Consider the following 20,498-nt stretch of genomic DNA (forward strand, 5'->3'; position numbering starts at 1 on the left):
GGAATCTAACTCATTCCTTTCCCTTCCGTAATTTCGACCCAAATTTGCTATGGTGACACACTATGCCTATGCACTAACATCAACCAACAACGCAAATACCGCCACCTCCTCTTTTGCCGGCCGCGGTGGTCTAGTGGTTCTAGGCGCGCAGTCCGGAACCGCGGGGCTGTTACGGTCGCAGGTTCGAATCCTGCCTCGGGCATGGATGTGTGTGATGTCCTTAGGTTAGTTAGGTTTAAGTAGTTCTAAGTTCTAGGGGACTGATGACCACAGAAGTTAAGTCCCATAGTGCTCAGAGCAATTTGAACCATTTGAACCTCCTCTTTTGCCATCTTATCAGATTTTGCCCACTTTTTCCTGCGGCAAAATCAAAGCTCAAATTACAGTGTTGTGATGCCCTTGTGCCCTGCTATGTCAGCAACAGATTTTACATATGGAAAGTGACGTCGTTATGGTGGAACATGACAGTGGTTCAGTCAGTACGGCGGGAGTCCAGGAAAGAAGTTACAAGTGTAGAGCAAAAAGAGTGGCGCATTGGCAATAGAGAGTACTCGTCACGGGTTTGCCGCAGGTAGGTCTGCTGTGGTACGATTAGCAGGTGCATCGCACAGTGTGAATGAAATGGCGCGGCAGCTGGAGACGTGCTTCAAAGCTAGAGCTGCACACAGATTCGCTGTGAAATTCTGTTGGTATGTAGACCAAATGCAGTGTCGCGTCCAGATGTAGTTAAACGGTGCCAAAAATTTGACCAAGGTCTCGCAGGCGTGGGTGATGCCGGTTGGGAAGGAAAGCCATCGACATTCACCGCACGAGGAACTGAGCAGCAGTCGCAGATTTTCGACACATGAGGACGTTCACACAGCTGTTCCCGAATCTCTCCGGGACCAAGTAATGGATTTATATCGTCAAGGAATTGAACAACTGATAGACCGCTTCGACCACCTCTTTTACAGAGACTTGGGTATTATCACTATGGGAAACAATTAAAACAACAAATTGAATACATGTTTAAACAAAGAAACACACATGTGCAATTATTTAAAGCATACGAGGTCTGTTCAAAAAATTCCGGAACATTCCTAATTTCGCGCCAATGGTGTGTTGGAGCGAAATGTGGCTAGTATCCCTGTACGTGCCTATGCTTAATGTGTAACTGCCGGAAGTGTCATTACTGTATATCTGTTGGTTATTGTTCGGTGTTGTATTGAGTACAGCATTGTGTCGCACAGTTTACGAATTTCGAGATGGCAGAGTTAGATGAGCAACGCGTCTGCATTAAATTTTGCGTGAAACTCAAGAAAACCTTTACATAAACACACCAAAATGATGCAGGAAGCCTACGGTGATGACTGCTTACGCCGTACTCAGTATTACGAATGGTTCTCACGGTGTAAAACTGGAAGTTAAAGATGACCCTCTTTCAGGACACCCTTCGATGTCTACCAACGACGCTTAGGAACGTCAACGAAATTGTGCGTGGCAGTCGAAGAATGACTGTCCGAGCGATTGCAGAATAATGTAACATTTCAGTTGGGTCATGTCATGAAATCCTGGTACAGGATTCGTCCCACGGCATGGGGCAAGACCAGCAAGATCTTCGCCTCGCGATTTGTGAAGAGCTTTAAGATCGTGCAAATGAGTACGAGAGAATTATAACTGGTGATCAGACATGGATCTACGGTTATAATGTTGAGACCACGGTTCAATCTTCACAATGGGCCAGGAAACGTTCTCCAAGACCAAAAAAATCTCGTCAGGTCAGGTCAAACGGCAAAGCCATGCCGGTAGTGTTCTTTGATTTTGAAGGATTAGTTCATCATGAATTCATGCCAAACAGACAAACTGTTAATCGATGGTACAGTCAGGACGTGTTGGCCGGCCGGAGTGGCAGAGCGGTCTAGGCGCTACAGTCTGGAACCGCGCGACCGCTACGGTCGTAGGTTCGAATCCTGCCTCGGGCATGGATGTGTGGGATGTCCTTAGGTTAGTTAGGTTTAAGTAGTTCTAAGTTCTAGGGGACTGATGACCTCAGAAGTTAAGTCCCATAGTGCTCAGGGCCATTTGAACCATTTGAACTGGGACGTGTTGCGACGCGTGCGAGGAAATATGAGAATGAATCGGCCTGAAATGTGGCGAAACAATTCATGGTTCTTGCATCATGATAACGCTCCTGCATATTCATCCCTGTTGGTGCGCGACTGTTGAACAAAAAACGAAATCGCTGTGCTGCCTAATCCTCTATACTATCCAGACATGGCCCCTGCGGACAATTTTTATAACTTCCAAAGTTGAAAACCCCGTTGAAAGGACGAAGATTTGCAACGACAGACGAGATAAGGGAAAATTCGCAGCGGCACTTTGTACGATCCAACAAGAAGGCTACCAAGACTGCTTCCGGAAGCGGAAACGGCATTCGGAGCGGTATATCAATTGTGGAGGAGAGTATTTCGAAGGAGACCATGCACAATAAGTAAAAGGTAAGCGTAGAAAAATTTTGTGGACAAACTTCCGGAATTTTTTGAACAGACCTCTTACAAACATTGAACAGCCCAGACTAAACATGAACGTCAGAACACTCTATCCGGGGAGAGCCTCGTCGGTTGCTTCATTTAGAGACTGAATACCACCAGGGAAACCCCTGTTGGGACACTTATTTACGTACAGTGTGGCTCATTGTCTGATTCTCACCACAATGCACAAGCCCCACTCTTGCGTGTTTTATTTGCACACACCTTCTCCAGTCTAGTATCTGTTAAGCTGTACCCATAACTCCCTAGGATAACGAAAGCGTGAAAGTTTAACAGCTGGGTTGTCAATACGTTCTTGGTTCCCGGTTTTGGTACCTTGCCACTCCCTTTACCGTTCAGCGTTCCTGTTGAACCTAGTGGAGAGCATTTGGACTCCTCCTTCTATGCTGGTCTTCTGGATTTGAGGAGTTTCCTAGGCAGAGAAAGTAAGTCTTCGTGAGGAGGGATGGATTCATTTCTAGAATCTTGCTGCAAAAAGATGTAGAGAACGCCTTTCGAAGGTGAGCTCGAGCGATGTTCGACAGTATTGGCAGCCCGCATATAGGTATAGATCTGACTGTGTCGCTAATGGTTCTCATAGCTGCATTCAAATGAACTCCAGTTTTCATCACACGGGCACTGCGGGGCCAAAGTGGTGCGTAATATTCTGCTGCAAGGGTATACCAGCGCAAGGGATGCTACACGGAGGATTGATGTATTTGTTCCTCTTGTTCTACCTGCCAGCTCCCTCACCAATTTCACTCTTGTGTGTACCTTTTTAGAGTTTATGATACGTCACCGACCTGTCTAATGTGACACCTAGCTATTTTGGCTTATGGTTTTACTCAACTGTGCTAAGAGGGCCAAACGGTGAGCTGACCTTTGCTGATGCTAGACGATTAGAGAGATGGAAAGATATACTCGTACATCTGTTTTGCAAGCATTAGGTCTAAGTCACTGCGTTTTAAAATATTCACGAAATTTAGTGGAGCTGTTTTTGAAAACAGTATCTTGTAAAACTCTAGCTAACATCTTAAGCAACATGTTATGCGCTCGGCAGTTTAAAGTACACCAATGTGAAAAGAAGAGTAGATCACATGTGCTCAATGATGCCCTGCCTCAAGTCTCTGTTCTTGCTGTGTTATTTAACCTCTACCTAGCAGTCCTGCCGAACTTCATATGCCGGAAATTCCAGTATGCAGACGATCTTGCAGTTTCATATCAGTTTGTAGATCTTTCTGAATGGGAATAGTTTTGGTGGCTATTGTGAAAAGTACAGTCAGGCATTTCTATCAATCTTAAGTTTAGTGCAGCATTCAATAAAAGTTACTTGGCCTACAATAATAACGTGTAACTCACTTTTTGAAGTCCCCGCATAGAATTCATTAGAGTGTTAAATACATTTTATAACGTAATTTTACTCTCCTGTAAGTAAGCGAATCTCGTCTCGTTGCATTTTAAACTGTTTGAGAATAGAGTGGAGATTAGGGACCAGCCACAGTCAATTGGGAACGTGATCTCACCACACTCCTATAAATTTCCTGTCTGGAATGCAGGGTGTCTTCTTCACTCGTGTTTACATGGATGGTTTATTGACAGGCGTTAGACATGTAGACGAATATCTCTGTTGACAATGTATGAAATTCTATGCTTGTACATAGCAACACTCGCCACTTGCTCATTATTTGCTAACAATAAATTGCTTAGAAGAGCCCATTGGTTTTACGGGAAGTAGGTCTATCGGGATACCCATAGTTTGAAACGTACATGCTGAGTGCAATACGAAAAACATAAATAAAAAATGAATTATTTTCCCTGAACGGGGAATTTTTTAATGTTGCCGCTATAATAAAAAATAAGCCGAAACAATGAGTACTTTATTTTTCCAATACGGTTTCCAAGCGGCCTTGATACTAAATGTTGACAAGGGCACAAATAATTTCTTCCCTCAACTCCCCCCCCCCCCCCAACAAACACACACACAGAGCAAGTGCTTCACCTCAGTTAACCGTGTAGTCGATACGGAGTTTTGTCTTTGTTCCTTCGTTCTCACTATTCGACTGAATATTGACTAAAAGAAAGGCGGAAACTTGCATTTATGATAATGATTCTGTTACACTGCTTTTCTGCGAATGTCAGCAAAAGCCGAAAACCCCTCTTAATGTACTAAAATTCTCAGGTAATGCAATAAAGCTACAACTGTCGTTATTAGTTGGCGGCACTCTGGTTTCCGAATATCTTAGCTTTTGCTGCACAACCCTAATAACCACAAACGTCACTCATAATGCTCATGAAACTTCGCTATAATGGTGATAATAATTCCTCTTTTAGGTATCAGATTAAGAAACGAAGTTAGGGCGAAATGGCGATTTTGAAACTATATGCTATCTACCTAGGAGCCAGTTTGGAGAAAATTTTTATCTGCAGGGTAAAATTTCAGCAATGCTCTCGCAGTGCTGTTGGACCGCTGATGCCCCCGTGTCCGCCTCGGCGCTTTCAGTCGTTCGTGTCGCTTTTGCGGTAACTGTAAACCCGGCAACCAGAAGGCCTTGGAAGCGCGAAGACCACTTATTTTGACAGGCTTCGGTGGAGGAACGGCATTGACCTTTAGTGATTTGTACCTACGGTTGTATACGACATTTCACACATAAACTGGAAAAGAATATTTTACTGACGACTTTTGCGTCTCGCTGACAGCGAGGTCATTGAGACGGAACTTGAGCTCATTTTTTAAAAGAATGTGAGGAAGAGAAAGCGTCGGTTTTGAAGAAGGACCTGTGCCAGCATCTTACTAGAGCGTTGTGGAGGAACCGGAATCCTAATTCGTGATGAGAAGAATGGAGAGAAAAATGTGAAAAGTTTGACCTAAGACTAAATTTGAGATACTATTTAACAACAGTAATGAAGAGTAAAGCGTAGACACAAGAATATTTATGTTCATTGTGCCAGTTACATACTTGAGATATTTCAATGATAGTCTTCAGACTTAGTTTCAAAAACTAAATACTAGTTTTCATTGCGTAACGTGCAAAAATTGTAATAATGTACGACGTCTCGTCGCGAGAGATATCGTAACCGTATGTTTAAAAGACATATTTTCACAATCTGAGGCAGCGAGAGACAATTTTTATTTTTTTAAACTAAATAGCACGAGGACCACTGAGTGATGGAAAGTTTCAATAATGTGTACAACTGAGACTGTGAAAGTTAAAGATTAGCACTCAGGACCCTATAAGAGGTTTGAATATCATTTCTTGAGCTATTAGATCGCTGACTTGTCACAGTTCAACTATGTTAATGGATATTTTATGATCTGACACATCTACGGGGGCGTGCTTAAAAGTAATGCTTTCGAATTTTTTATGTGAAACCTCATGAAGCTTTTTAAATAAAACAAACTTCATGAACGTTTCACATGTTTATTCTTCATCTCTACATTTTTTTTTTCTGATCATGGTCACCCCGGTGACGACCATATTTCTCCCGAGAGACCAGTTTGTTGATGTCGTCACTGTAGAAAGTCTGGCTTTGTGGACGGAGCCACAACATCTCGTCTGCTTGCATCACTTCAGCACTGTCAAAGTGATAGGCTCAAAGATGTTCTTTAAGCTTCGGAAACAGATAAAAATCGGATGGGGCCAAGTCGGCACTGTATGGAGGGTGATCGACGACAATGAAGCCAAGGTGTAGGTTTGTTGCAGATATTGCAGCGCTCGTGTGTGATCTGACATTGTCGTGCCTAAGGGCGGAGTGCTCCATGATGGACGAACTCATCTGCTGTTAGAAACTCGAGTACAGTACGCTTTCTCACGCACCGACATACACTCATGCTCATAAATTAAGAATAATGCTGACACATGGTGAACCAACGCCTGGTGAGCGGTTTGAGGGATTAAATCACCTCGGGGTATGACAATGCGGTGCATCTGACCTGCGGTCGTCGCCCGGTGGCGCTGGCAGCAGTCCATATACCCAGAGGTGTGTTGGTGCATGTCAGAGTACGGTGCAGCGGGTAAGTCTGCAGACGGTTTCAGACGTGCTAATCGTGACTGCGTGTTGAAAACGGCTCAATGAAAACATACTGATGACGTTATGAGGGGTAGAACACTAGGGCGACCGGAGGCTGGTCAAACACAGCAGGTCGCAGCACGGGTCCTCCGTATGCCACAAAGTGTGATCTCTAGATTATGGCAACGATTCAAGCAGACAGGAAACGTGACCAGGCGCTACAGTACGGGACGATCACAGTGTACAACACCACAGGAAGACCGATATGTCACGATCAGTGCCCGCAGACGGCCACGGAGTACTAGAGACAGCCTTGCTCCGGACCTTATCGCAGCCACTGGAACAGTTGTCTCCAGACACACAGTCTACAGACGACTGAATAGACGTGTTTTATTCGCCCAGAGGCCTGCAAGGTGCATTCCACTGATCCCTGGTCTCAGGAGAGCCCCTAAATCCTGTTGTCAAGAACTCAGTACATGCTCATTGGAACAGTGGTCCCAGTTTATGTTCGCGGACGAGTCCAGGAATAGTCTGAACAGTGATTCTCGCCGGCTTTTCATCTGGCGTGAACCAGGAACCAGATACTAACGCCTTAATGTCTTTGAAAGGGACCTGTATTGAGGTCGTGGTTTGATGGTGTGGGGTGGGATTATGATTGGCGCACGTACACCCCTGCATGTCTTTGACAGAGGAACTGTAACAGGTCAGGTGTGTCGGGACGTCATTTTCCACCAGTATGTCCGCCTTTTCAGTGGTGGAGTGCGTCCTAACTTCCTTTTGATGGATGATAACGCATGGCACACCGAGCTACTATCGTGGAGTACCTTGAAACAGAAGATGTCAGGCGAATGGAGTCGCCTGCCTGTTCTCCAGTCCCAAACCCACCGAGCGCGTCTGGGATGCTCTCGGTCGACATATCGTTGCACGTCTTCAAACCCCTACGACACTTCAGGAGCTCCGACAGGCACTGGTGCAAGAATGGGAGGCTATACCCCAGCAGCTGTTCGACCACCTGACCCAGGGTATGCCAACCCGTTGTGCGGCGTGTGTAGGTGTGCATGGTGATCATATCTCATATTGATGTCGGGGTACATGCCCAGGAAACAGTGGGGTTTTGTAGCACATGTGTTTCGGGACGGTTTTCTCAACTTATCACCCATATCGTGGACTTACAGATCTGTATCGTGTATGTTCCCTATGTGCCTATGCTATTAGAGCCAGTTTTGTGTAGTGTCACGTTGTGTGGCACCACATTCTGCAATTATCCTTAATTTATGAGCATGAGTGTAGTTAAGTTACACGCCACTTTGTTACACGCTACAATCCGGAGCCTTCTTGCGGCAGAGTGTTGCAACTTCCATCAGGGAAGCGGTAATCTCGACCGAGAAATATGCATGACGTATAATATCTCAACTGATAATAGGAATAGAATAAAAAATTCAGAGGCATTACTTTTCAGCACATCCTCATAGATATTATCAACTGTTTTTGCATACCAGATTAAAATTTTCACTCTGCAGCGGATTGTAGGCTGATATGAAACTTCTTGGCAGATTAAAACTGTGCGCCGGACCGAGACTCGAACTCCGCACCTTTGCCTTTCGCGGACGAGTGATGGGTGGTAGAGCACTTGCCCGCGAAAGACAAAGGTTCCGAATTCGAGTCTCAGTCCGGCACACAGTTTTAATCTATCAGGAAGTTTAATATCAGCGCACGCTCCGCTGCAGAGTGAAAATTTCATTCTGGAAATATCCCCCAGTCTGTGGATAAGCCGCGTCTCCGCAATATCTTTTCTTCCAGCTGTGCTTGTTCTGCAAGTTCCGCAGGTGAGTTTCTGTGAAGTCTGGAATGTAGGAGATGAGGAGATGAGAAATAAAGCTGTGAGGACAGGTCGTCAGTCGTGTTTGGGTAGCTCAGTTGGAAGAGCACTTGCCCACTCAAAGCAAAGGTCCAGAGTTCGAGTTTCGCTCCAGCATAATGATTTTGCTCTTGTCACCACTAACTGACTAATTCTAACTACAAACTTGCTGTGTTATCCATAGCTTCTGCAGGACATCAAGGTGTTTCAGTTCCAACAACTGTCATTGGCTTATCAAAGTATTTTGTTAATTATATTCTGTGCATAGCCGAGAAGTCCTGGATGAAAGTTGAAAACGGTTCTTGTTTTGTTATACGAACAAGGGGACCATACGATTTTCCTCTTGCCCATTTGATTTACACTGACAGAGTGTGCAGGGCACGACTATGACTTCAAGCCCGCATCTCGTGGTCGTGCGGTAGCGTTCTCGCTTCCCACGCCCGGGTTCCCGGGTTCGATTCCCGGCGGGGTTAGGGATTTTCTCTGCCTCGTGATGGCTGGGTGTTGTGTGCTGTCCTTAGGTTAGTTAGGTTTAAGTAGTTCTAAGTTCTAGGGGACTGATGACCATAGATGTTAAGTCCCATAGTGCTCAGAGCCATTTGAACCATTTTTTTTATGACTTCAACATATGTAAACAGAAAGACGCAACTCTTAACCGTTTTCGAGGAAATTGTGTTTGAAAACTGTAAAGTGCATGTTTAAGTTGCAGAGTCTCTAGTATTCAAGGAGTCCACAGCCGTGCCAATAAGCTCTTAGTTTCAGGAGCGCAAGGTCCCCGGTTCGAATCACGCTGCTGGTGATACTGTTCGATATCGGTGGTCCACTACTAAATTGCGTGACGACCGAGAACTGTTTTTGAATGTAAACAAAGTTTGTTTCACTACAGACACATTGTAAGAACCATGGATATGGAAAATTTCGAGGTTCATGCATGTGCTGTATGTCGCAATAATTATTGTTTTCCATGTTTCTGCCTTCAGTATCACCATGATCCGTGTAGTGCTTCATAAGTTACAGATTATACTCGTCACAAATGTATAAAGAGGATTATACTGATTTGACTGAAAGTTTCTGTGTAGCCGGTTTCTTTTAATCTCGTTAAGAAGTAAAATTTATCTCCTTTTTTTTTCAGGATAATGGTTAGGAAAAAAAGTAAATGAATCTTGAAATATTGATAATTTGTGCAGATATAATAAATCTGTTGTTAGATTTACATGGGTTAAAAAAGGTACCAGTGGCGAGATTCGTCCCAGAAACTTCGCGCTTATGAAAGTAAGTTAATAGCCCAACTGCGGGCTCCTAGCATTGTAGCGACCCTAAGAAGTATATAACCACGACTCCAATTTTCAAACTCGATTTTCTCGAAAACGGTTGGCAGTTGCGCCTTCCTGTTAACATATGTTGAATTCCTAGTCAAGCGCGACACGCCCTGTCAATATGAACCAATTCGCAGTTCGGTGAGATGAAGTTCGGACGGTCCCCTTGCAAGTTGTATACCTTCTTCCCAAATGTTCTCATTCATGATAAATCCTGAATTTGATTCATTGTGCTTGCGATTATTGTACTTGAAGAAACGGGTTGACTTATGGGGGTTCTTATGAGCTATGGCGATGTGGTGCATAAATGCACAGTTCCTGGCGTTGTTGTTCGAGGACACGGCGTTCCAGTGCGTGAAGCCGTTCCCTTACCTTCCGGCGTGAAGACCTCCACCTCGCAGACGGACAGCGACCCCTCGACGCCCACCAGCTGCAGGAACACGTACTGCCCAACCAGCATCCGAGCGCACGAGAACGTCTTCGTTACGCCCTCCTCTGAAACAAAACACACCTAACAATAAGAAATTGTCTAAGTAAATACTGAACGCAACAAATTTTGTTATGTGCAAAAATTTGTCACAAGTGCTTTAGTTTTGAAGTGAATGTGATGATAATGCAGCCAAAATTGTGCTCGTCGCAAAAAATTTGTGGAAGTTGTTTTCTATTGTCTCTCTGCCGTTTACGCGTATGATACGAAAGTGTGCGGCGTAGATGCCCGCATTGAGTGTAGATTATGTAAAGGATCAGGAGATCTACAAGTACCGGAAAGAGTAAAAAATTAATAATTCCAGTAATATTGTCACTAATGCGATACGATAGTAATAGAAACGCACAAAAAGACTTCATTTAAAAAAAAAATGAAGGGATGGTTGTATTTTTCTTCAACGCTTCAGCTGTAACGCAACTCCTGATTCTCATTATTTAAACAGATTTTCTGGCAGGTACAAATGAAAAATAAAGGTGATTGACAGTGAACATGCCGTATTCAGATAAGCCTCTTGATGGAAGTGTGACTGCACACAACTGTGAACTGCGCTATGCAGTTATTCAAAGAACTGACTCAACGTTAGTAAAAATGGAACTATTCCGGGGCAAAGGTTTTTATTGCTGCACGAAATTTAATCTCGTCTTGTGAATTTGATGAAAACGTCATTCCGTTTTGGAGAATTTTTCGATTTATTTATTTCCAACTTCTCACAGTGACTAACTAGCAAACTGCTTATTTTGCTACAAGAACACCCAGGAAACCATTGAGTGTAATGATCTCATATGACAGACACAGTACCACAATCAATAGAATCACCGTGTCACAGTTCGTAGATCATTACTGAGATTTAATTAGACATAAATGCTTTGATTGGTGATGTAACATAAAATTCAGGCCAGCGGCTTCTGTGCCCAGCACAACAGCTCCATAATGATTTGGCAAAATGTGAAACTGATGTACGAGTGTGTTTGTATATATGAATGAAGAACAAATAATGACGTCAAGCACACATGCAAAATTCTCAGTGTCTTAAAAATGAACTTATCTTTTACGGACGAAAAAGTAAGAAATTCTCCATGGTGTGATAATATACTGAATGTTCGTAATTCCGACAGAGAACGTTTGATGACAGTGTCTTTCGCAACATTTTGAGCAGATGAAAGTGTTTTTCCCTTTCGTCTCTATTGTTGCTACTGCTTCGAATAAAGTCATTTGCAATATAGGACTTCTCAGGACTACAAATATGTACTTATAGTGCTAAATTAATTTCGTTAAAGATGCAATAACGTTGGTTTCATCGCTTATTGTTACTACCCTCCTGGAAATGGAAAAAAGAACACCGCGGTGTTGGCCGTCGAATGGCGCTAGCTGCGCAGCATTTGTGCACCGCCGCCGTCAGTGTCAGCCAGTTTGCCGTGGCATACGGAGCTCCATGGCAGTCTTTAACACTGGTAGCATGCCGCGACAGCGTGGACGTGAACCGTATGTGCAGTTGACGGACTTTGAGCGAGGGCGTATAGTGGGCATGCGGGAGGCCGGGTGGACGTACCGCCGAATTGCTCAACACGTGGGGCGTGAGGTCTCCACAGTACATCGATGTTGTCGCCAGTGGTCGGCGGAAGGTGCACGTGCCCATCGACCTGGGACCGGACCGCAGCGACGCACGGATGCACGCCAAGACCGTAGGATCCTACGCAGTGCCGTAGGGGACCGCACCGCCACTTCCCAGCAAATTAGGGACACTGTTGCTCCTGGGGTATCGGCGAGGACCATTCGCAACCGTCTCCATGAAGCTGGGCTACGGTCCCGCACACCGTTAGGCCGTCTTCCGCTCACGCCCCAACATCGTGCAGCCCTCCTCCAGTGGCGTCGCGACAGGCGTGAATGGAGGGACGAATGGAGACGTGTCGTCTTCAGCGATGAGAGTCGCTTCTGCCTTGGTGCCAATGATGGTCGTATGCGTGTTTGGCGCCGTGCAGGTGAGCGCCACAATCAGGACTGCATACGACCGAGGCACACAGGGCCAACACCCGGCATCATGGTGTGGGGAGCGATCTCCTACACTGGCCGTACACCACTGGTGATCGTCGAGGGGACACTGAATAGTGCACGGTACATCCAAACCGTCATTGAACCCATCGTTCTACCATTCCTAGACCGGCAAGGGAACTTGCTGTTCCAACAGGACAATGCACGTCCGCATGTATCCCGTGCCACCCAACGTGCTCTAGAAGGTGTAAGTCAACTACCCTGGCCAGCAAGATCTCCGGATCTGTCCCCCATTGAGCATGTTTGGGACTGGATGAAGCGTCGTCTCACGCGGTCTGCACGTCCAGCACGAACGCTGGTCCAACTGAGGCGCCAGGTGGAAATGGCATGGCAAGCCGTTCCACAGGACTACATCCAGCATCTCTACGATCGTCTCCATGGGAGAATAGCAGCCTGCATTGCTGCGAAAGGTGGATATACACTGTACTAGTGCCGACATTGTGCACGCTCTGTTGCCTGTGTCTATGTGCCTGTGGTTCTGTCAGTGTGATCATGTGATGTATCTGACCCCAGGAATGTGTCAATAAAGTTTCCCCTTCCTGGGACAATGAATTCACGGTGTTCTTATTTTTTTAATTTCCAGGAGTGTATGTTTGTTTTCGTACACCATGTGATCAAAAGTATCCACACCCCCCCAAAAATATACGTTTTTCGTATTAGGTGCATTCTGATGCCACCTACTGCCAGGTACTCCATATTAGTGATCTCAGTAGTCATTAGACATCATGAGAGAGCATAATGGGGCGCTCCGCGAAACTCACGATCTTCGAACGTGGTCAGGCGATTGGGTGTCACTTGTGTCATACGTCTGTACGCGAGATTTCCACACTCCTAAACATCCCTAGGTCCACTGTTTCCAATGTAGTAGTGAAGTAAAAACGTGAATGGACACGTACAGTATAGACGCGCACAGGCCGACCTCGTCTGTTGACTGACAGAGACCGCCGACAGTTGAAGAGGGTCGTAATGTGTAATAATCAGACATCTATCCAGACCATCACACAGGGATTCCAAACTGCTTGGCGAGAAAACTTGGCTTTCACGGTCGAGCGGCTGCTCATAAGCCACACACCACGGCGGTAAATGCCAAACGACGCCTCGCTTGGTGTAAGGAGCGTAAACATTGGACTATTGAACAGTGAAAAAACGTTATGTGGAGTGACGAATCACAGTACACAATGTGGCATCCGATGGCAGGGTGTGGGTATGGCGAATGCCCGGTCAACATCATATGCCAGCGTGTGTAGTGCCAACAGTAAAATTCGGATGCGGTGGTGTTATGGTGTGGTCGAGTTTTACATTTAGGGGGCTTGCACACCTTGTTGTTTTGCGTGGCACTATCACAGCACAAGCCTACACTGATGTTTTAAGCACCTTATTGCTTGCCACTGTTGAAGAACAATTCGTGGATGTCGATTGCATCTTTCAACACGATCGAGCACCTATTCATAATGTACGGCCTGTGGTGGAGTGGTTAAATGGTTCAAATGGCTCTGAGCACTATGGGACTTAACATCTATGATCATCAGTCCCCTAGAACTTAGAACTACTTAAACCTAACTAACCTAAGGACATCACACAACACCCAGTGTGGAGTGGTTACATCCCTGCAATGGACTGGCCTGCACAGAGTCCTGACCTGAATCCTACGGAACACCTTTGGGACGTTTTGGAACTCCGACTTCGTGCCACGCCTCACCGACCGACACCGATGCCTCTCCTCAGTGCAGCACTCCGTGAATAATGGGCTGCAGTCCCCCAAGAAACATTGCAGCACTTGACTGAACGTATGCCTGCAAGAGTGGAAGCTGTCATCAAGACTAAGGGTGGGCCAACACCATAATGAATTCCAGCATTACCGATGGAGGGCGCCAGGAACTCGTAAGTCATTTTTTCAGCCAGGTGTTCGGATGCTTTTGATCACATGTAGTTGTTGTTATGCAGTACATAAGGACTGAGTTAACGGTATATTATGTATTAAAGGAATATAATTAACAGATTTATTTTTAACACTTTGAGTGCCACGCGCCTAATATGATGTTGCGTTCAATGTTGGAAAGTACGCCATGCCAGTAGTTTTTGGGTACAACGTAGTAGTGAGGAGTGCCAAGCCAGTAATCCAATAAGCAGTTACATTACTGCGACCACCTGTTAAATGCCTGAATAACCACCTTTTGGGGGTAGAACAGCTGTAGGACATGCAGGAAGAGAGGCAGTGAGGCTCTGGAAGGTACCGAGACGGATGTGGGCCCTGCGGAACCCACTGCGGTGGCCAGCTTGTTTGAGGCGCCAACATCCCGATCGAGGTGGTCCCACAGATTCTCGAGTGTGTTTCAATCCGGGTAATGTGGTGGTCATATGAGAGCGGTAAACTCATCCTGGTGCTCTTAGAACCACTCGCGTACACTACGAGATGCGTGGCACATTGCATTGTCTTGTTGGTAGACGCCATCGTGTCGCGGAAAGAGAAATTGCACGTAGCAGTGGGCATGATCCCTAAGGGTGGGTACATATTTGTGTTTATCCATTGTGCCTTCCCGATGAAATCATCCAGGGAACGCCACGAAAACGTTCCCTAGACCACAACGCTCCCTCTTCTGCTCTGGACTCCTCCGACGATTGTTGCAGAGTGTTTGCTTTAAGACGTTACAGGCCATACACGACAACGTCCATCTGTTTGAAAGTACACAAAGTGTGATTCGTCTGAAAAGGCCACCTGTCGCCACTCAGTGGACGTCGAGTTACGGTACTGACGTGCAAATTCCAGCCTTCGTCGCCAATAACAGCGATTTGCATGGATGCATGAACCAGACGCTGGTAGCTGAGGTCCGTGCACAACAACGTTCGCTGAATAGTGGTTGAGGAGACGCTGTCAGTAGACCCTGGTGTATTTAGGCTGTCAGTTGCTCAAAAGTTGCACGTCTATTTCCCTGTACACATCACCGCAGCCGTCATTCCCCCTGTCAACTATGGAGCGTTGTGCAATGCAGTTGTATCGGGGCAGGGTTTGGATAGCGCCTTTTTGCCATGCCTGGTATACTTTAGACAACGGCTTCACACGAATAGTTTACAGACTAAGCTGTTGGGGAAATACTTCCATCCTTGGCCCGAAAGCCAATGATCATGCCGTTTTCCATGTCAGATAAATCGCTCCGTTTCCGCATTATGAGAACGGCTGCACTGTTTCTCTGCGTACCCTCGACACTCTTTAATACGCACCACTGCTAGTACTGCTACAAGCCGCCTGTGAGTGGTTATTGCGCGTTAACGTCGATCATAGGTGGTGGTCACATTAGTGTGACTGGATCGTGTTTTATGGGCGATGCTGTGCCCGAAGTAGAATCACAGCTCGAGCAGTGTTCAGTCTAAATTTTCGTTGGCACTGACTTGCGATGTTGTAAGTTGTTATGTGTTTCCTACAATAAAATCTATCATAGTCGAACCAGCTGTAAGAGAAAGCTGTGCTCCATCCAGGATTCCTAATGCCACCGACACTACGTTGCGTCAGTTCTTAGGAAAGCCGTAACGCTTCGCCAAAAGCTATGAGACGCGCAGTAATGAAACTGCTTTCAGTTACGTATACTCGAATTTTCCAGCTGTTTTGGTAATGTTCTGCAGTATCGTTATCATTAATAACTATCACGAATGCTGAGAGTAAAGAAAGGCGTTAAATACTGAACTGTTATCCTGCTTCGGCGCGTATTGTGTTATACGATTACAGAAAAATGCTTTTGATTCGAACGTCTCACCTGAAACAATACTCATGGCTTTGAATTGTCCAACCCAACAGTTTTAGAAGTACAACAGCATAATTTTTCTACAAAATTAGCAAGTTCTGATGTTTCCGTTCTGTTGAGATCGTGTTTACTCACCAATAGTTCCCGGAAACCAGGCGCACAGTGGATTTCTCTGCAGATCCGTGCTGGAGTTCCCCACACGGATTTCGATGTCCTTTAGTGGTTGATGGCCTGTAAACAACAAACTGTTTTCAGTGATTGAAGACAACTAAATAATTAAGACTAAGTCTACATACATTAAAAAATGAAGGCTGGAAACTGAAAAAATAGCGTGGCGCCTATCCAAATAGACAGATAATATCAGCGATAATGGAAAAGTGACTGTTCAAACATTTTGACACAAGAGCGTATTCAGGATCTGTATAAGAAGGGAGCAGTTCTATTAATTCCATAGAAGTGGGAGAGTGGAAGAAACTGAAAATATTTTCTTAAAAAATAAATCTCGAAACTATAAAAAATGTGTTTAGCAGTCACCAAAAACACTACTGCTACCACTTTACTACAGGTACCTACTACCTACAATGTCCTCAACTGAGAGAGACCTGTACATTTTATTTTGCTGTCAGGAAGGTAATATTCAGTTACTTGCGAACACATTGATTGGTAACACGAGGAAATATATCGCATATTGTTGGTACAACGCTACTGGAAGTTCTTAGAACCGAGAAGCATCTGCATTTTTAGTTGCAAGGGGAACAGCGGCAAACGGTGAAGTGTTTTGGATTTCACTAACGCTGGATGCACTGCTGCTAGTTAGTTTGCATTAGATGCATTGGCTTTCTTCAAACTGATACTGACTTGGCATGCCTGTTTGTAAGTCTGGGCAGGATGTAAGAAGTTAATTGGCAAAAATCATTATTTTTTCTCTTAGCGGAGGGGAGCGAGGTAGCAAGTAGCCTATACCTGTCGCCCGCTTAGGTAGCCCGTTTTTTGGGGTATCTCTACCGAATGAATGAGAACAGACCAGCAATACTAATACGAGTTATTTATAAAAAACAGGAGTCAACAATACCTCACACAACTGGAAGTTAGAAAAATAGTGAATACAAACAATAAGGAAGAACAGAAAATTACAGAAATCGGTAATAGTATAGACGTAGGAAAGAAAACTGTTAGTTGGTGAAATGATGATGAATAGCACTGAAATAATAAAAAGCAAGAAGAAAAGAGAAAGAGGAACTGAAGATGTTGCTTGACTACAGTTGATCAACGGAATGATAACACAAAGAAAACATATATTCATAGCTGGTTCAAATGGCTCTGAGCACTATGGGACTTAACATCTATGGTCATCAGTCCCCTAGAACTTAGAACTACTTAAACCTAACTAGCCTAAGGACAGCACACAACACCCAGTCATCACGAGGCAGAGAAAATCCCTGACCCCGCCGGGAATCGAACCCGGGAACCCGGGCGTGGGAAGCGAGATATATTCATAGCTGATGGAGCCCATATACAAGGGAAATGCGGTTACCTCGACCTTGTTTCATCGTATACGTGTACTTTATTGACTCTTAACTTGAATTCCAAACACATGCCACAGACATCAGTTTCGCTGAATAAGACGGCTAAAGAGCCACTAACTGGAATTTGGTAAGCCGAAGATGGGGCATGGCCTTCGAAATTACACGTTTTCCCCTACTGACGGAATACTCAGAGAAAATCACTGATCCAGAATTCTGATGTCAGTATGACGTTGACTGACCCTCCGCTGTCCACAGCTCTACCAATTTAGAAAGGCTTCCCGCTTCGTTACGATACATTTATGTAAATAGTCTCTTTTGATCTTCCTTCAGGCAGCGAAAAGCCTTGCAGCAACAGAGATGGACGATTTCTGGTGGAAGTGTGCCCTATGCTGGCAAGTGGGAGACTATGAAACTTCCTGACAGGTTAAAAATGTGTGCCGAACCGAGATTCGAACTCTGTTCGACACAGAGTTTAATCTTCCAGAAAGTTTCCTATCGGCACACACTCCGCAGCAGAGCAAACGTTTTATTCTGGAAGTGAGAAACTGTTAGGTGTGGTTATATTAAGCATTCCAGCCCGGTACTCGATGTAGTTGACACGTAACTCGTTTCGGAAAGAACAAGTTTTAGTTTTTGAGCTAAATGCGAAATAAATGTAAAAAGTGCCCCGGGAAACATTTGATGCAAATTAAAGTATTCTCGAGAAAATAAATTGCTATTAGGTATAACAACTGTGGTGCTCGAAATTGTGATTAATGATCAGACATAGTAATCGCACCATTCACTTATGGATATTTACTGGCTCTCACGCGGTGATGATGATACTATATCGTCAGATATAACTGTTTCCTTATTTCACACAGATGGACTGTGGGACAAATAAGTAAGATGGCATCGTTCTTTCTAAATCAAAGACTGTGAACATTTTTGTACTGACAATATTAGCCATCTCAGTGATCACACTTATTTTCAGTTGTGTAAGTAGCTACACTACTGGCCATTAAAACTGCTACACCAAGAAGAAATGCAGATGATAAACGGGTATTCGTTGGCCAAATATAGTATACTAGAACTGACATGTGATTACATTTTCACGCAATTTGAGTGCATAGATACTGAGAAATCAGTACCCAGAACAACCACCTATGGCCGTAATAACGGCCTTTATACGCCTGGGCATTGAGTCAAACAGAGCTTGGATGGCGTGTACAGGTACAGCTGCCCATGCAGCTTCAACACGATACCACAGTTCATCAGGAGTAGTGACTGGCGTATTGTGACGAGCCAGTTGCTCGGCTATCATTGACCAGACGTTTTCAGTTGGTGAGAGATCTGGAGAATGTGCTGGCCAGGGCAGCAGTCGAACATTTTCTGTATCCAGAAAGGCCCGTACAGGACCTGCAACATGCGGTCGTGCATTATCCTGCTGAAATGTACGGTTTCGCAGGGATCGAATGAAGGGTAGAGCCACGGGTCGTAACACATCTGAAATGTAACGTCCACTGTCCAAGTGCCATCACTGCAAAAAAGGGTTGACCGAGACGTGTAACCAATGGCACCCCCATACCACAACGCCGGGTGATACGCCAGTATGGCGATGACGAATACACGCTTCCAATGTGCGTTCACGGCGATGTCGCCAAACACGGATGCGACCATCATGATGCTGTAAACAGAACCTTGATTCATCCGAAAAAATGACGTTTTGCCATTCGTGCACCCAGGTTCGTCGTTGAATACACCACCGCACGAGGTCCTATCTGTGATGCTGCGTCAAGGGTAACCGCAGCCATAGTCTCCGAGCTGATAGTCCATGTTGCTGCAAACGTCGTCGAACTGTTCGTGAGGATGGTTGTTGTCTTGCAAACGACCCCATCTGTTGACTCAGGGATCGAGACGTGGCTTCACGATCCGTTACAGCCATGCGGATAAGATGCCGGTCATCTCGACTGCTAGTGATACGAGGCCGTTGGGATCCAGCATGGCGTTCCGTATTACCCTCCTGAACCCACCGATTCCATATTCTGCTAACAGTCATTGGATCTCGACCAACGCGAGGAGCAATGTCGCGATACGATAAACCGCAATCGCGATAGGTTACAATCCAACCTTTATCAAAGTCGGAAACGTGATGGTACGCATTTCTCCTCCTTTCACGAGGCATCACAACAACGTTTCACCAGGCAATGCCGGTCATCTGCTGTTTGTGTATGAGAAATCGGATGGAAACTTTCCCCATGTCAGCACGTTGTAGGTGTCGCCACTAGCACCAACCTTGTGTGAATGCTCTGAAAAGATAATCATTTGCATATCACAGCATCTTCTTGCTGTCGGTTAAATTTCGCGTCTGTAGCACGTCATCTTCGTGGTGTAGCAATTTTAATGGCCAATAGTGTATATTAGAAAGCACAAACTAAGGATAAAAATTCCATGGTGTCAACGAAACATCGTTGGAAGATATGAGTCAAGCAGTCCTCTCTTCCAACAATCAGCGAACTACCTAATGCAGATAGCTAGAATTTACTCTCGCAGTTTATCCAGAAACGTAGTCCTCCAGGTGCAATTTCGTGTAGGGAACAAATTAGTTGCAGAGTTAGCATACTAAGGTGCAATGAGGTATTGCTGCAGGAAGATTCCAGTCTTTTCTACAAGTCCAGGAACAGGCAGAAGGCGTTGAGAGAGGAGCGTACCGCCGAGGAAGAGGTTCGCGGAAGCTCCGCGTGCGCCGGAAGTGCGCTTCACGGCTGGGTGGTGCCCACCCGGTCCCTGCTGGCACTTGCTGCGGCGACAGCTGACTGCGGAGCAGCGCCTGGCTGACGCCCCCGCGATGACGCCGCAGCGTCTGTTTCACGGCTTCCACACATTTTCAGTGTGGGCTCTCAGTCTGAGAAGCAACACTAAGTGGCTACAAGCATTAAAAAGTGGCTGCAAATTTCGTATTCGTTACATAGACGTTGTTTCGATCTAGTTGACGATATATTTCCTCTATATTTCTTCTCCTTGGTTTCCG

General features: G+C 45.3%; 1 protein-coding gene across 1 annotated transcript in view; it reads right to left on the reverse strand.

Annotated features, from left to right (window-relative positions):
- The window catches only part of LOC126184735 (CUB and sushi domain-containing protein 3), a 556,957-nt gene that overhangs the window by 114,677 nt on the left and 421,782 nt on the right, over positions 1 to 20,498 (reverse strand). Inside the window, exons 5-6 of the mRNA XM_049927276.1 lie at positions 16,098 to 16,193; positions 10,062 to 10,184 (exon numbers count right to left, since the gene is read on the reverse strand). Coding sequence (XP_049783233.1) covers positions 10,062 to 10,184; positions 16,098 to 16,193 — 219 coding nt within the window. The remainder of the gene's footprint in view (positions 1 to 10,061; positions 10,185 to 16,097; positions 16,194 to 20,498) is intronic.

The sequence above is a fragment of the Schistocerca cancellata genome, chromosome 1 (genome assembly GCF_023864275.1).
Source record: "Schistocerca cancellata isolate TAMUIC-IGC-003103 chromosome 1, iqSchCanc2.1, whole genome shotgun sequence".
Lineage (NCBI taxonomy): Eukaryota > Metazoa > Arthropoda > Insecta > Orthoptera > Acrididae > Schistocerca > Schistocerca cancellata.